This window comes from Anguilla anguilla, chromosome 1, assembly GCF_013347855.1.
Source record: "Anguilla anguilla isolate fAngAng1 chromosome 1, fAngAng1.pri, whole genome shotgun sequence".
Lineage (NCBI taxonomy): Eukaryota > Metazoa > Chordata > Actinopteri > Anguilliformes > Anguillidae > Anguilla > Anguilla anguilla.
Window position 1 is genome coordinate 58,447,678 of NC_049201.1, and position 18,328 is coordinate 58,466,005.

The 18,328-nt window shown below is 39.8% G+C and overlaps 1 protein-coding gene across 3 annotated transcripts in view; it reads left to right on the forward strand.

Annotated features, from left to right (window-relative positions):
- Window positions 1–18,328, forward strand: part of grb10b (growth factor receptor-bound protein 10b) — a 74,683-nt gene that overhangs the window by 17,527 nt on the left and 38,828 nt on the right. For 2 of the 3 annotated variants that reach the window (XM_035423349.1, XM_035423367.1), the window contains exon 2: window positions 12,021–12,146. In XM_035423349.1, coding sequence (XP_035279240.1) covers window positions 12,096–12,146 — 51 coding nt within the window. In that variant the 5' untranslated portion in view covers window positions 12,021–12,095. Of the gene's footprint in view, window positions 1–11,843; window positions 12,147–18,328 lie in introns of those variants that run through there. The other variant, XM_035423358.1, reaches the window with a different exon arrangement.

Below are 18,328 nucleotides of genomic sequence, written 5' to 3' on the forward strand. Positions count from 1 at the left end.
ATTAAACTCATTCCAAGATCTGTCACTGATTTACTGTCTATTCTGCTTTCACCTGCCAATGGGATAAAAGACTAGGATTTGTTGTGGCACAAGGGGGCAGTGAGCTGCACACTCCCCCGAGGGCCAGTCTCTAACGTGAGCCAATTACATACTGACACAACCATCAGGAAATAAGAGCATTTTGTGAAAGCGATGTTTCTTTAATTGATGTGATGTTGAAACTCTTGAATAGAAGGAATGTATAAGTCTGTAGAATGGTTTGTTAATGATGTTGGGTCTTAACAGCTCTGTGGTCAACATAATCAAACCTGCTGGCTGAAATCATATCGATGGACCACAAAATTAATTAATTTGGGAAGCATACCCGAATAGATTTCCCCTCGCCTAAAAAGATTTTTTGGTATTTAGTTCCTTAAGCAACACACTATAGGCTACTTTTGTATTAGTTCTTTTTTTGTTAAATGTTAAAGTAACATACAGCCAATTCTCCTTTTGCTGCGTGAGCTGCCCCTCCCTCTTCCTCTCGTAGCTGGTGTAGCCTATGTAGAGCAGTGCAGGGAGGATTGTGCCTGATTGCGAACATAATTAGTAGGACAGTCGTGTGACTGTATCTGTGCCAGGTAACAAAATATTTTACGTTTTTCAGAATCTGTAAAATTTAGTCGTCGTTATACTTTGTTTCTTCAAAAGAACGTGCCCTCTGCTCTAACCTGGACTGCAAAGTTATCAACATTATTTGGATTAATGTTAGCTAGCATTTAGCAAGCATCAACGTTCACCCAGCTGAGGTTAGCTTAGATAGCTAATGAAAACGTTTACTTTTCACTTTTGGCAGAGAAAAAGTAAAAAAGGCAGGCTAGAGGAGGAGGAGGGAGGAACTGCACCACAGATAGGTTGCTATAACATTACTGTTATAATAACAGTTATGGTTAACAGTTAGGCCTAGTTTGTTTAATTGAAATGGATGAAAATCATTGTGTTATCCTCCAAATCATTCTGATAGCATAAAGGTTTTTTCTGTAACTGTGAACATTACTGCAAAAATAGTTTTAGTTTGGGTTCCTTTTGCATGTCTGTCCTCAGTACGAAGTGCTATACAGGCTTCATTTTCATCTGGAGATACGGCCGAAGTAAAAATAAATAATTAAAAATAAATAAACAAAATATAAATAAAGTGCATGAACACAAAATGTCTCTGCACTCTGTCTGTGCAGCAAAATTTAATAACCTCTTAATAATTACAATACAATTTTATAAATGCTACAAACAAACAACCGCCCATGAACACATACAGTCGACCGCCACAAATACATTTTCAATTGGGGAAACACTGAGTGAGCTGTCTCTTTTAGTCTAAGATACTGAATATCAGCATTGCCTGAACTGCTCAAATAGGACCGCTGGTAAACATTTCATATTTTCAGTAACAATATTTATCCATCGAAGAATAATTATGCTTCATACATAATTAGATATACTGAATAATTTATAGTAGGCTACACTTAGAAAACAGATCAGATTGTCAGAGGAATGCCTGGGTACTCCTTTTCAAAATAAATATACAATTTCTACTATTCTACGTGCATTTATTATGCTGTATTTAAATATTCCAGTGATTATTGCATATTACACACAAACTAATCTGGTTGCAGCCAGATTACTGAGTACATTCACCTGAGGAGGGGAAATCATTTACATAGAATGCAACAGCACATGGATAGTTTTATGCTAATTTGTGTCATCTGCTAAAATCTGTACTGTTGCTGATCTGAGAGCCTGGTGAACTAGTTTGCATTATGTAGGCGCATGTTTTCCTGCTCTGGGGGGAGGAGTCCACAGCTTCGGCTGGGATTTTGAGGTGCCGGTGTCTTGCTTGGGATTGCACAAGCTCCTGTTTTGAGGTTTGACGTTTGGGGGCTAAAAATAAGTGGTGCTATTTTCAAGTGTAGCCCAATTAGGAGGAGAGGGGAGTTTATGTCCCTGTGAAAGCCTTGCGTACGTGTCTTCTGGAGGGTTGGTGGGCGGGGCCTACACTGTGAAGAAGAGTGTGAACCAGGAATATAAATCTCTCCTTTGTGGTTGCAGTAGGAAACCCTATGTTTTGCAGTGATACTAGCTATGTAACATGCAATTGAACTTTTTGTAATCTGTACAGCATTCATCTGTACACTTAAGTTTGTAAAAGCAGTTCAAGCAAATGTGTGTGCAAAAGCAAAAAACACAATGTGCAATGTGAGGCAGAGGAAACATTCTGTTCTTGCTCCTTTTCAAATGCTAAGTTGTCCTGCTTAGCAGCTATTCATTCCTTTGACTATGGAGACAAATTGAAGTCCTCTTCTCTCTGTTAATATTTGGGTCTTTTTGGAAATGTGGAGAGATAAGTGTCTGAACACACAGAGGAACTACTGTACTCTTTTTGTGTGCATGAATGTGTCTGCATGTGTCTGTCTATAACATTTCCATAGAGGCTTTAAAGAGATGGATCAGACCTGGGATAAATGTAAGGATCACTGGCCATATATTATTTCCCAGTGAGTTACAGATATCTCAGTCACTCACCCAGGAGGTCACATTATCTGGTGACTGTGCCTTATGATGAGCTGACTGCCGTTTGTATAATTTAAGCAGCCTGGTAGAAAAAAAAGATTCTGGAAGAAGATAAGCACATTACAAGTAGAAAAAAGAGCTCAGCTGTATAATAATAAAGCCAGATCACTGGAAGCAAAGTAGTTTAATTCCAGTATATGAGAAGGCAATGTGTACTGTTCCAGGAAACAACAGTCTTATTAGTTTAACTTGCATCTCATGTGCAATCCTGGAATCCATCATTAGAGGTCAGTTTGAATTATTCTTTGAATTACACTCAATAAAAAAGTATTTTGAGGGATTACCAGCATAAGGGCAGAGGGAAGTTATGTTTAACCAAACTCCTGGATTCTTCCTGGAGGAAGCTAAAAACAGTGTTTTTATTTGAGTCCAGCCTATAAATGTACATTTGGATTTCCAAAAAAAGCATTTGGCCTATAAGTATCATGACCGGCTCGTTGTCAAAGTGAAATCACTGGGAATTACAAAAGCTGCTAAGTGATCTGGATTGGTCAAAATGTTTGCTGCTAACTGCGCTGAGGGCATGTGGTTTTATCCATCGTTGTTTATTCACTGTCTGCTTGCATAATGCTAATCATATCTAATAAAAACAAATAAGACCCTTGTTTCATCTAACAAACATGCACCTTTTTTGAACTCCAGATTATTACATTACATCACATTTCATTTAGGCTAACTATTTAGGTGATAGGTTTATCCGGGGTAACTTAGATAAAGGTTTATCGGAGCAGAAATGAAAGTCATCAGTGGCGCAACCAATAATGGTCTATACATTTGTGTGAAGTGTATCAGAATGGATTGTATGGATGGTAGGGAACTGCATCAAGGGCCATTGCTTTAGCTGGACACACAACCTGGGATGCCCTTTGTGATGTATGTTGTGATCTTTAGTGATTATGTTTCCTTGTGACATCTCCATTGAGGTGAATGGAGCATAAAGGGCTAGCTTGCATGTTAACGTCCATTCAAGACATCCAAGTGCCTTATGTTGCCCTTCGCTGTAGGCCTCACTGCAATTTCTCAGAGGTTGTTTTGTTCTTCTGGGCTTCTCTGCTAACCACATTAGGAATATTTTCTGTAGTGAAAGCCCAAACATTGATCAGTTGTCTGTATTTCATCCAATAACTTTTTATTTCTTTTGGTAAAAATGTATTAAATGTTTTCTTAAACCTATACACCCACTCAGGTTTATATAGCCTAATTTCTAATCCTCATTAATCAGATTTTCAAACATCCACTATGGCAAAGGCAAATTCATTCACAAGCCAGGCAGCTTAAGTATGGATTTCTCAATTGCCTTTGGTCACATGATGACACAGATGGCCCTGGCTGGTCGTGGAAAACAGAATTCTACCTGATGTTTGGCCCTTCTTTCTCTCTGCAGTATCTTTTTTCGAGTGGGCTTGGGTGTGCTCTTTATTTACTGAAAGCAGGATTTATGGCAGCTGTTGGTGTTGATGTTGAGTGGCCTGTCTCAGATAGTCTGGCCCAGGAACAGCAGCATGTAGTCACAGTGTTCCTGGCACAGAATGACCTCACGCTGGAGGAGAATCGGGTGTCCCTGGATTATAGGGATGGTTTTGCATCCCATGTAGCTGTTTTTAGACTGTCATTAGAATAAGCTAGCTACATGTTGCATGGTTTGCAGTGCCTCATGTTTTGAAAAGGGCTAGAACCTTTAAAGCTGATCTGTAATTTAGCAGTGACAGTCAGCAATAAGTCATTGTATTAGTGCTGCCCTGTCTAGACATTGTTCAAATGAACGTCATACATGATGAGCCTTTTAAGTGATGCTACATGTTGTTCCCTCTGTAAAAATTCAGAATAACTTCAGAGGTTTAAACCTTGAGAGGTCTTGCCTGGGATTAAGTAGATCTCCCTTTTTATGTTGTCATCATAACATCTTCATACAGTTTTTTGAACCACATCCCGTATCACCAAGTCCACCCACGCTACTGTTGCTGCTGCTTTAGTCTGTTGTGGCTTTAACTGCAAGGTGTGTCTAGTAAATTGGTGTTCTTGTAGATCTAAAGGATATTATGTTTGTTTTAGTAAGTAAGCTACCTATCTTTGTATTCACATGTGCAAATCCTTTTAACTGGTGGAAAGAAGTGATATAATTTGTTGTAATTGGTAGATTGATTATTCAGAGCCAGATCTATTAAAGGATTGTGACTGCTTTCACCAAAGCGTTTGCTAAAAGGTAGCAGTATCTATAACGGATTTACTAAACGGTTTCATTGGATCAAAGTCGTTATTAGGATGTATTTTGCTGGGATTTCTTCACTTTGAAACTTTCTTTTTGATGCATGATCATGCACATGTATGCCTGGAGTAAACACACTAAAACAGGGTGGAGATTATGTAAATTAGTCCGATCAAGTATTTTGCCTAATTTACTAAAGCATGCATTAATTGGAACTCCCCTCTTTGCATGAGAATTTAGGAACTCCTGAAAGCTGGTATTTTGTGCTGGTCTAGCCTATAGCTCAGTCACAGGAGGCCAGAGACTGGTGTCAGGCTGTACGCAGATCTTCAGCAGTCAGATCAGTTTCCCTTGTGGGCTGCATGGGGTGGAGATGAACGAGTGCATCTTCTCATGCATAACACTCTGGAAAGGTGTTCATATTTTTATACATAATGAATTATTTTGAATGTGATGTCTTTCCAAATTTTTATTCTCTATTGGTCTTGTATTCCTGTTGTAATACGGCGATGCGAAGCTGTACCTCCTTGACCATTATCTGTATTTTCTTATCTGTTCATTTTTATTTTTCTTGTGGTTCCCCGTTACTTGTGCCTGGTTGCTCCATATCCATTTTTTAGCAGCTTGTAGTCTGGATGTCGAAGCATCTCTTATTGTTTCTGTCCCTTCTTACGAGTTTCTCATACTGCAAAATTGCAAATGAATGCATTGAATTTATTTGATTGCATAGAATCAGTCTTGGTGAATCGGCTGTTAACGTGTACTGCAACAGAGCTGCAGTACAGGAAATGTTTTGCGCTCTTTAGTAATCCTGGCCCTCTGTTCCTTGTTTCAGGATTTCAAATGCCAGGTGCGCATTTCTTACATGCTGTGCACCTCTACAGCTGGAAAGTATCCACTTTATTTATTTTTTTAGGATCCATTGGTCAGTCCCCAGCTGTTTTTTCCCCCCTTTTTAACACGGCATATCTGCTATGTGGGGTATTCTTGCATTCTTGCATGGCCAAGGTTTTCTGTAAAACTTAATTATAAACTCTCATTGGTAATTTGATTAATGTATTGTCAAGGAAAAGCATAACTTTTCCTCACCCAAGCAAACTTTTTTGTTCAAATAATAGCACTTAGTGGAAATTTTTTCTTGCATAACATGTAATCCCCAGCATATCTGTACTGCAGAATCAGAAAATATGAATTCCCCAGAAGTCTCAGTGGGTTATACCACAGTCAAGGTTAAAGTTGGCTTGAGCCACTTCAGCACAGACTTCTGCGATTGCCTGGATTATTATTTAATTCTTATACAACCCTAAAAACAATATGATAATTTACCCTAAGCACCTCTTACATTACATGTCTTGTATATGCTTACACTGTTTTAGAAGAGACCAAATGAGACTGACTTATGTTAATTTCTTTGATTTGAAAATGAGGGTAATTACACTTCAGTGCACAGAGAAAAATGTTTGTGTCATTTTAAGCGGGGAGGGGCACACAACCAGTGCTTAAATTGATATGAAGTTATAGCTCATCATAATAGAAAGGGTTTCTTACAAATGGTTCTCTATAGGCTGTGTGCTTTAAATAAAGTGCATGCATGAAATGGAAGCATTTTTACAAGGCCATCCTGTCTCAGTGTGGTATTAGAACTGAGCTAGCCAGTAAAGTCAGCATGCTAAAGGCTTTCCATGCTAAAGAATAGATCTCTTCAGAGGAATGTAGGTACAGTTTCAATTAAGATTTACTTTAAATAGCTGTTGCTCATGGTGATCCTAGCCCTCTTTTCTCCTAAGCTCTATAATCGCCCTCAAACATTAAAGCTCACCCTGTGAGAGAAAACACTGCTAAAGTCGTCTGAGCAAGGACAAATGGGGCCAACAAAGCAGTCACGTACACCATAATGATAAGAAGACAACTAACACAGGTGCATTTGTTAGTTAATTAGTTGCCAGCCATTGACAGGCTGTTATGCATATAGCATATTGCGCTGCGTCTTATTGTACTTCATCTTTCTGAAAGCAGAGCCAGACAGAATTCATGTTCTCATGAGACCCGGCATACAACCTTATTATTAATTATTACTGTGTATTTCAGCAATTTATAGCTAAAACTGTGTTTTAGACAAATATGGCTAGACTGATGCGAGTAACTATTCCAGTGAATGATTCAAATTAAAATATGTGAAATACATTACATACAGCATAGTGTATTAAAACAAAGTATGTGGACTAGTGTAGAAATATTGAACTATAGTAAACATTGCGTGGTATTCAACTGTAAACCGTAAACGCGGTGTGCTTTCGTAAATACTGCACTATGGTAGACTGTCATAAACACGGTGTTATTGTGAAGACAGTATACTGTTGTAAACAATGTTCTGTAAAGTACACTGTGTATTATAGTAAATATGTTTCCAAAGAGACTTGGACGAAACAATTTAGCTAATAATTCCCATTTTCTTAAAGCATGTTATGTGGATGTCTTAGAGATGAAAACAATTATCTGGGAAAGTGTAAACAGTCGCCTTTTTGCCTTACTTAGCTTTGTTTTTTGTATTTATATATGTCCCCATCTGATTAAAAACGTGCCACTTACGCTGAGCAGACCTTCTTTAGAGGGCTCAATACACTGTCCAAATTGGTTAGTGCAATAGTGTTCATAAATAGGAAAGGCTTATTCTGCCAGAAGAACCTGTTCTAGCATAGAAACAGAAGTCTTAGTATAGTTGTTTTTTTTTTTTTTTTTTTTTTAAAACCCTTTATGCTTTTTTATGTTTGTATATTCTTTAAATTCTTGTGGGTGCAACATTGCCCTTGGTATTCTATTAGAGTGGGAAATGGCATTTTGTCATCAAAACTGAACTGAAAACGGTGCTTCTCCATTGGTTGACTTTGTGTGACTGGCTATTTCGATTGTTGAGGCTTACTAGCTCTTTCAAAGTTATGCTACATGACTCCTTAGTTAGGCTTCCTTACATCTGTTGATTAATAGGATAAATAAGGATAAAGTGATCACACAGACTTTGTAGTGTTAAAAATGGCATATAAGAATTTTTCTTCGTATTTGTCCAGTACTGCTGCAATTTTCTTCTTCTTAATGATGAAAGTGTTTGCAGGTTTAGGATCTGTGCCTCATGGGGCCTGGGGCCTGGGGCATGGTCCAGTATTGTACCAATGCTGGTGTCAGTGACATTCACCGTAGTTTAGCCCCAAATCATTATTAAGACCAGTTAGCGTATCAGCATGTACCATTACCCAGTTGGCTTTAGGCTGCTTTTGAGAGCTCAGATGTTCTCCATTGTTGGAAAACTGTTTGAAGTTGCATACTTCTTCAAGCAAGCTTAAGTATAAATGGGTTTAATGAGCACAGTGGTAATGGAGCTGGTACATTCTGTGCTTTCAGCTGGATTGTAGCTGATATGCATGCAGCTAATTGCTCTTTTAAGGTAAGGGCAAAACACTGAAGTTTATTGGGGGTCAAATCAAAACCTTTATAATCCTCTTCTTGGTCTTTATGGTATCACGTGAATGAGTGATTGTATGTTCCGTATTTTAATACTCATGCACAAATATGTCAGTCAAACTGGGTCAACCCCAAGGTCTCTGTATGTGAGAATAAGATGGAGAAGCTGAGACTAAAGCATACATAAAGAGACTAAAGAGACATAACCAGCATTGCTTAGGACACAGTGGTCCTCATGTTCTGTTTGTTTGCTCTGCTGAATCCTTTCCAAGCTTTCTTTTTTGGACATTGCTATATACATTTTCTATGGTCTCTAAACTCACAACGGGACCTGAGGAATGCCATGCATTTCACAGTCCATTTTCCAGCCTAAATATTAGGGTACAATTGGGTGCCCGTGAGGGTATAATTGTGAAACCAGTCGTCCCCTGAGAGGTTATTACGGGATGTATGTAGCTATGTTTCAGTGTGCTGCATTTCAACCTCTCCTTGGGTATGATTGGTGCTGGAGGTTTCAATGCAGGTTGTGAAATCCCTCTCTCAAATATTTATGTGTTTTGAGGCATGGAAAAAGCTGCTCATTCTCAGTTTCCATTTGCTGTGCTGAACAGAGGGTGCTGTAAAATGCGAACCATAATGTGGAGGCATCTTGGGTACACAACTTTGGATTCATGCCACTGTGGCCATCAGCAGTCGAGCTGTGCCTCTCCGTTTCATTGGGGAACTGTTTGGGTCATTTCCATCAAATAACCCGACAGGTGATTGACATTTAAGCGTTTTTACAGTATCACTAAAAAAAAGGGTGACCACACATTTAACTTAAAGAAGAATTATTTCTATTTTTCCTCATTGCATTTTAGTTTGAACACAGTGAAACGTTCTGATCTGTTCTGGTTTCGCTCAGAATTTTGGAAAGAAATATTGGGGCATTGCTTGAGTCATCAGTATGTCCTAATAATGGATTATCTGATCAACAATGTTACCAATCTTTTTTAGATATCCAACCATTATTTATTTATGTTTGTCATCCGGGGATATAAAAAGTCCATGTCATGTCAACCACCCATATTCATTCTTTTAACTTTGCATCTAGCTGGTAAGGTACACCTTCACTGTATTTGCAAAGATTAAATGCGTGCATTGCAGTTCAGCTCCTGCAGTACTGAGAACTTCCTGCTGGGCAGTTATAGCTTGCCATAAGCACTGGATTGGTTTCTGTAACAGGATCAAGGACAAGCTGATCTCACAGCGTTTTGGGTAAATAGAAGGTGAATGGCACCAGGTGTGCCTGCCTGGTCCCAGTTAGTTCATGGTGTGACTTGGAGGCGAAAAGAACAGGTGTGTTGGCTGTAAATCAGTTTCTTTGTGCAGAATTACGGTAGCTGTCAGTGAAACTGCTTTGATATAAAAAAGATAAAATCTAATAGAATAATGCCAAGTAGATGACACGTACTGTTGCCACATGCCTTTGCATGCTAACTTTGGTAAAAAAGATCTGGGAAGGAGACAAAAATCTCTTGGCACAGATAGTGCTGGAATACTAATGTTATAGCCTATGTATTCACTCGGCTAGATGTGCCAAGATGGCTAGATGTTTCAAATGGACATTATGTGTATAGTGGTGAACTGATATGTTTTAAAGCTTCCATCACCTTGAATTGTTCACATACCTACCAGTTAGTTTTGGGGCAAAATAATTATAAGGAAAATGATCAAAGTGACATTAAATAATGTTTTCACATTTTCACATTAGATAGTGAGTGCTGGTGGGTAGGAGTGGCTGGCTGTGGGATGTTGGGAGTTGAGGCTGGGAAGTCTTTTATCCCCAGTACCTAGTCAACTGTTTGTTTTCCCACCATTAGCTGTGTGTAATCCCAGTATAAAAATTGAGCTGTAGTGTGGCAACTTGTGTGGATGAAAAAAGTGATAGGACTGCAGAAAGTGGTTCCATGGCTGACTGAACTTCAGGCGACAGAGTTTTTAAGACTGCTATTCAGTCCTGCTCGGCATTAAGGCCTGCCGCAATCTGAGAGTTTAAACTGGGCGAGTTGAATGAAAACGCTGTGCCAGTGTATTCTCTTTTTTTTCCCCTCCTCCTGATAAATTACCAGTCGATACGTTCTAACAAAAGGAGTGCTGTCTCTCTGGTGTAGCACTGAGGAGGATCACATGACCCGGAGCCATGACATCATCCTCACGGGCTCTCTTCTTTTGTTGAGGCTGTATTTGGTAGCCAACACTAAAGATTGTCACTGTGAGACTTGCGGAACCTGCTTCACTATGTAAGCCAGGAACTGGAAGTGTGCGCGTTGGCTGAAAATGGCCAAGTCTCCTGCTTCACTGGAGGATATTTCATTGGTTTATGGCGGGGGATTTCATAAATTAACAGAGCAAAAGGTTTCTTTGTTGTTGAAAAAAGTCTGTAAATTACCTCCAAGGGCTCGCACTTCACAGTTGACTTAATGTTGTGCAGCATTGGGACGCAGTAGCACCCCAAATGGCATTCATGGTGTTTGCAGAAATGTGTCATGGGAATTTCAGGGCAAGGTCAAGGCACCTATATTTAGCCCATTGCTGCTTTATGTTTTCAAGACTTTAGAGATGTCCTGGAGGGCTGTGAGTTTTGTAGTTCAGTCTGTCATGTGGCAGAAGTCCTCTCATTCTTTTGAGCTGGGGGGGGAGTGGCTGTGGGGGAGGAGGGTGGGAGGTAGGGGGTGGGTAGGGTATGAAATAAGTTACAAGTCAAAATGTTCTGTACACTCAGTCCAAAACTCAAGTACTGCACCAACAGACTTTCTCATTATGAGATAAGCCTAGAATACCAATATGAGCTCAGCTCAAATAATAATAATAATAATTCACCATGTAGCTACTTGGTGTATAAATTCACTGATGCCTTCCAGAGTCTTGAGATTCCATTACCATTAAAGTACTGGATCCTGATTACCTTTAGGCCTAATACATACACATATAGTGCATCCTCCTTGTATATATTGCAGTCCATAAGTATTTAGACAGTGACACAATTTTTGTTGTTTTGGTTCTCTGCTGCAGCACATTGGATTTGAATGAAGCAATAGATATTAGGTGAAATTTCAGACTGTCCGTTTCAATTTGAAAGATAGCATTGCCCTTGTAGTGACACATCAACCTTGGCCCTATCTAATTTGTGGGTATTTGTATTCATATTGGGTGAACCACATGGGAATTGCAATCTTTTTTATACATAGTCTCCCCATTTTGGAATTTAGATATCAAATGAACTGCACTTGCCATGCCAGGAGAGTGGCAGTTACTGCAGTCAGTTACTGTCAGTTGCGCCGTGTCTGTGCCAGTCTGCCAGAGGGCATTAGCCATGTCTGATGTAAGACGTATATGCTGTTACTTTTCTCAGCGGGGTAGGAAAACCAAGCATACAGTTAGAGACGTGAGTGTATTGTCTGAACGCACCGTTTACGACCTTCACACAGTTAAGTGAAAATATCCTGAATAGAAGGGAGTAAGTCTGTGCGTGCGGAAGTAAGTCTTCCTATTTGGTAAGAGGCAACGTTTTCCTGTGCTGCTGTTTCTACTCCCTCATACATAAGAGAGAGGGGCTGACTTGCATTTGCTGTGCTGTAGACTGTCTGGGTTAATATGCTATTTTAGTTCCAGCTCAGACTCCTGGAAATGATCTTGGAATTGACATGTGAATGAGGTTGGGTTGGTTTGGTGTTTTTTTCAATTAACGCTTTTTTATTTTTTGTTGCAGGATTTGTGGCAACAATCAGAAGTGAATGTGATATCCAGGAGAGAGAGAGAGAGTCAGAGTTTGAAAGTGTCTAACATGGCTGTGGCTGGATGTCCGGATTATTTTCTACACCATCCAAACTACCAGGTAATACAACTGCGCCTGTGCCCCATTTCTGTGCTGTCACAATAAGCCATCAAGTGTACACAGCAAGTGCAAATTACTCAACAGAAAACAATAAAGAAATGCCTGTTTTTCCATTGTGGCAAGTGACAGACAATTATTTCTAAAGTAACCGGTTCTGTTATGTCATGTTTCAGAATTACGAATCAAAGATTGAAAAAAAGAATAATTTAGTTTTTTCTTTTGTCACTTTTTTGCCTGTGAACAGCTGCCTGCTATTGAGAATGTTAAATAAAATGCAACTTTTCAGGGTCAAAGCAGGTGAAGTTATGCATATGCCAGCCTGGTATATTCTGGTCTAAACATAGATCATATATTCCAGGTTTTTAGCAGTATACTTCTACCCAGGTAACAGTCCTCTAAGAATAGCTGTGATAGTTTGTCCAAGCTGAGTTATGGGCCTTTGAATGAACATTCATACTTCATAAGCCTGAGTGTGGGTGAAGGCAGTGATTGTGTGAATGTCACCAGTGAGAGGACATTTTAGTGGTAAACTGTTCTGATTTGTGTTTGTTGCTTGTGCTGTCTGAGCATCCAGTCAGATCAGGTCAAACCGTTTTAGATGAAATGCTAGGCAAGCTTCTCTCAGCATAGCTCAGGGAAGGAGATACTTTTTGCTGTGTTTGACTTGACAAACATGTTATTGGATTCACTGGACAAGCACTACTGAGTCATGCATCTGTTATAATGTGACCCATCTCTCTCTGAAGATGTGATTAGAACCAAATGTAGGCTGATTTAAACCACATGTAGGCTGATGTTGAATTTGCTTTGAAATCATTTTAGAATTTGGACAATGTGAATATTTTATCGGAAGGGTGTGAATGGCAAACCGGTTGGTGTCCTTAACCTGCACTTTTAGAAAGAGTGGAAAATGCCTTATTTGAGTTAAGAAGAAGAAGTCTTTAATGGCATTTAGCGAAGAAGGTGATGTTTGAGTTTACTGAGGGATTGGATAAGGCCTGTATTTGAGTGAGTGAAATAGTGGAAATATCCCTATTGGTACGAATGTCCCCAGTATTTCAAGTATGGCCAGGAACAGTCTGCTTAAAAGAAAAGCTTATCTGGCGAGAAGTGAATGAAAAGCTCGAAACCGGTCATTCGGAGTGTGTGAAGGAGTGTGTGTGTGTGTGTGTGTGTGTGTGGGCACTTTGTGATGGATCCGGAAAATAAACAATTTGGTGTTTGAATGTACCTGTCAGGGCTAATAGATTTTGGAAGAGAGCATGAATGAAAACCAAGACAGAATGAATGGCGGTGACACAGACGCACATTCCTTTGAGCTGAACGCATCCAGCCTCACGAGGTGGAACTTGACGCAACTAAAACCGTGGCCTCGATCAAAGGATTAACTGGCTTGTTTTGAAGAGCTTTTTTTGTCATTGTTTGTTTCCTCGTGCAGCAGGAGGAAACGTCCGTCTGGGCAGTAATTTCAGGGGAACTCGCTCCGCTAAAGGACTCCCTGTGGGAGTCAGCTGGCTGTCCACCCGGCCCCCCACCCCGGTCATGTGGACCTGTAGCTTGGGGTACAAAAGGGCTCTGCCACACTTAGGTAAAAAAAAAAAAAGAGGCTCATCAATGGCACCAGATTGAACCTCTTAAATCAAACTGGGACAGTATTAGAGTCTGAAATTCTACATGTGTATTTTTCTTATTGGTCTGTTTGAAGTGTGACAGCTTTTTTTCTTTTTTTGCACATAATATAAGAGGCCGAAATGGCCTATTTGTACAGAGTTATATAACACTAGTAAATGTTATGGGATCCTGGGCCTGAGTCCAAAGCCGTTTGGAGCAGAGCCAGTTCACTGAGATGAGTCTCCTGTCCTCACCGGATCTCCCAGCCCTTAGCTTTGCCTTTTCTCTTTTCTGTTGACAAAGAGTGGGAAAAAGTTCCAAACACTGTAATGACATAAGCAGTTTGAAGTCGCGGTGCTCAGCAAAGATTTATGTGCTGCTGTGTGGGAGTGTTGGGGGTGGGGTAGCATTCAGTGTGCGGCACTGACTGTCCTCCGTAGCCCCCCTCCCCAAGAAGGAGTCCTTAGTGAAATATTGTTTGGGGGGGGGGGGGGTTAACTTGTTAAGTATGACTTTGCTAACTAAACTGTCTGTACGGGCAACACTGTGCTATGCGTTTGAACAGGATGTGGTCACCGATATGTCACATGGGTGCATCACAAATCTGAAGTCCATTCAGTAAGCTGCAGCAGGTTTCCCAAGGTCTTAATAAGATGTGTTTTAGTCCTGTGATTGTAGTGTTTTAAGTTGAAATACTTGAAATGCCTGTGTGCGCGTGTGTACCATTTGCATGTATGGGTGAGACAGAGAGAGCAAAAGGCCCACACTTCTCATTAAATTCCAGCAGCAGCAGACTTTACCCTGCTGTGTATATGTCTGCTGGTCACAAACTCATTTTTCAGACACAATGTCATAATATTTTATAGTAATCGCTTTTAACCTTAGCCGGAAAGTAGACCATACTGAACTCCTGTAGCGTTCATTTAGAAAAGCTGACCAATAATAATTTCACTGTTGTATAACACCTGACAGTATTGAGGTTTCAGAGAATTAAAGAAGAACTTGTTGTCAACTGATTGTAATGGATTCATTAGATTTATTTATAGCGGATTATAAAAGCAAGACAAACCTATGTGTGAGACTTTCTAGGAAATGGAATCCAGGAGGATTGCTCGGGCATAGGAAAGTGTTACAATCCAACATGTCTTTGCGGCCGTGGGTTTTTGCCAAGGCGACGGGTATTTATTTATTTATTTATTTAAATTTTAACACAAACTACCAAGCTCATAGCATGTGTGAGCAATCAGTATACTGTGGTATTACTGGTCCAGTGATAAAATCATTTTTGGGATAACATCTGGGTTCAACAAATGGGAATGGGTGAACTGGAGACACGGATCAGATAGAGATCGCATACTTTCTTTTGGTTTCTGCAGTGCAGCTGAAAGGAGTCTGTATCGCCAACAGAGTGGCTGTGTTGACTTAGCTTTCTGAGCTGCTATAGCCATTAAACCTGCTGTTCCCTGAAGCCCGGCAGTATTCTGAGAGTTGTAAATTTTTCTCTCTGAGTTTTATAGATGTTTACAGTGTGATTCAAGTGGGGATTTTGGCTGCCTAAAGTTCCTGTTCCTGGAAGTCAAACTCTGTGTTCTAGGATTTCTTGGAAGTGGTAGATTTGAAAAGGCTGGTTTATTATTTTTTCGATCTTATGAATAGCTTGGTTGATCTGTTTACAATCAGAAATATTTGATCAGTCCAAAAAGGAATGACAAATGTACTGCTTCGGCCGCATTGGCTCAGTTTCTGAGCCTGACCTTGCAAAAAAGACGTGAGCATTTGAAAATTATATGGAATAATCCAGTTTAAACAACATTTGTGTTTAATAAATATATAATTTGAATGAATTTATTCATTGATTCTGTTTCATGAGGTGAAGTATTTTGCTGCTAGTGATTTCTTGTGAGTTTTGGTACTCTGGTATGATTTTATTTTTAGTGTGTTTTCTCAGCAGGGGGTGCTGTTTTTCTGTTGTACTTGCATTCTCATGCTACATTTCAAGTCTATGAGGATGTCATAAAATAATACTCCACGCATGAAGACCGTGCCTTCATCACCACACTCGGTCCAAATATTAGTTTCATTGTTTGCTTCATGTTTTAACTGTTGAGTTTCTACTGTTGAGTTTTCTACTACCCACTTCAAGCGACGACTGAAGACTCACCTCTTCAGGCTGCAGCTCTCCCCATCCCTCCCTACCTCCCTGTAATCTCTTAATTGACTGTGAGCTTGGGGTTGTAACTAGGTAGCTGTTTCGTAGGTGACTTTTAGTTAGTGCACTTGTCTTAACTACTGCTTGTGTTTTTGCATAGACTGTGTTGTTGCTGTCCTCGTTTGTGTTAGTGTTAATCAGTTTAACCTTCAGGGTCCAAGTTGAACTATGCGGTTGTTCCCTGCACTTGGAACGGTACTTCTCTCTAGGGTTTTCGACATACTTGTTCCTGGTTATGGTTATACACTTTGTTGTACGTTGCTCTGGATAAGAGCATCTGCCAAATGCCTGTAATGTAATGTAATGTACTGGAATGCTTTTGCCAAGGAAAGACTGTATTTTACACCGGTGTTCCTCTTGCACTTATTGTCATCTGGAAGACCAGGAGCTTTGATTGAAATGTTTATCTGCAATCTTTGTGTTATTTCTTAGTTTTTTTTCCTGAACAAACATGATGAATACTCACACAATTGCTGTATTTTGCTGGAAGTTTGGTGTAAAGACTGAACCAGCATCCAAACATCCATCCGTCATGTAAACATCAATACCAAAGGGACACTATCATGGTACATACAGACTATGTTACATAGGAAAGTCCCAAATCATTGCCTATGCTTCACTACTGACAGCTGGTAGCATTCAGTGAAATGTACTTTTTGGCCGATTTTTAAACTCTCGACAGGATGGTAAACATTATGCACCTTGTCCTAGTAATCTCTCATCGCAGCAGTTTTTCACCATTTATATCCCACATGTGGAATCCTAACTTGCAACTGTAGACCTTTCTATTACTAGGGAACTCCATACATTTTTTAGGGAAAGGATTGGATGTGCATCCTCTGAAGCCACAACAGCTGTGGTGCTGGCAGACTGGACTGGAAGGCTGGGTAACTGAAGGAACTGAGGCGGGCAGATTCCTGGCAGGGGAGTCCCCTGTGTGTCATGAGGTCATGTTGACCGAAACCCTTTCCCTTGTCTTGACTTTAAAAGGAATCCTGATGCCCTATGCCAAAGAAAGCAGGTTTGATAGAGGTATGCTTTCCAAAATTGATTCATATGGCTTTTTCAGCCCATGGGGTGAGGGAGTCCTGTCTGCAGAATGAGAGAGGGAGAGGTATGAAGTGAAAACTTGGCAGAGTAACCCAGTGCCATGTCTCTGTAATGTCAGCTTTGCTCCCATAAGTAAGTGATTCTTGCCAATGAAAATGTGTTTTTGTTGATCGATTGGCAGGTTACAAGCAAAGGTGCCATGCTTGGCTGTTTGTTTTGTTCACAAATTTCCAGCATGTTAGATCAAGCACAGCGTTGTCCATGAGGAACATATCCCTCCATGGAGAAACAGAGTTCTGCTTTCTACCACTCTGGTAATGTTATAAAAAAATAAACAAGTTGATGAATGAATTAAGGAATGACAGTTTGGGAATCTGTTTTTCGTGTTGCGTTGCTCACTGTTTGTTGCTGCATAAGCTGAAACCATGGCAACTACATAAAACATTTCCAAGACAAGGTCAACTGTGTTTGTGTTTACAAACATTGCCTAATGCTTAAGATATTTTTTAAATGACTAGTACTCTGTGAACTCATGAAGTCCGATTTGGAGATGCATAATATCATGCAGGTATGAATGGACACATGAGGCATAATACATTTTTGCACTACCTATAAAGTAAGTCTTTCCCATAGATCTAAATGCAGTCACATTAGTCACTGTTCCTCCATAACACTAGAAAGTTGAGCAATCTTTGTGACTGAAGCTCCTGCCATCCGTGCCTCAATAATGAACCCTCTTTCAAAGTCATTTAGATCTTTTCCTCTTGCCATCTTGATCTAAAATCGAGGTCAACTGGGCAACTCAGCATTTTCATACATGCCACGTGTATAGAGCGTGATAGGATGTTAATTGCTTAATTGTATCATGCAGTACATCTGTGCAGAAGCATCTGTATTTGTTATGTTTCTCCACTCATCTAATCAGGTTGTTACTTTAAGTTGTCACCCATCTGTGTGTGTGTGTGTATATATATAATACACACAGATATCTGAAGGCACAAAATCACATTCTGTTCTTTAGTCACGCTGTGAGGATTTCCATCAACTCCCACATCTGTACAGATGTTCTGTATTCATCTTTTCACATGCAAACTAACATTTCGTGCCAACTGACTGAGGTTTTAGAAGTCTGTGTTCCTCTAGAAAGTTTGGTTTGGTATCACAAATAGTTTTTGGTTAAGATTCTGTGTGTAAAACTACATTCTATACCACGTTCTGTACATGTTGCACTGTGTACTGTTTACATTTAATTTTTATGATGTGTAGTTTACTCTACTTTAACCCATACATCTTGCTCAGAAAATATTATGTT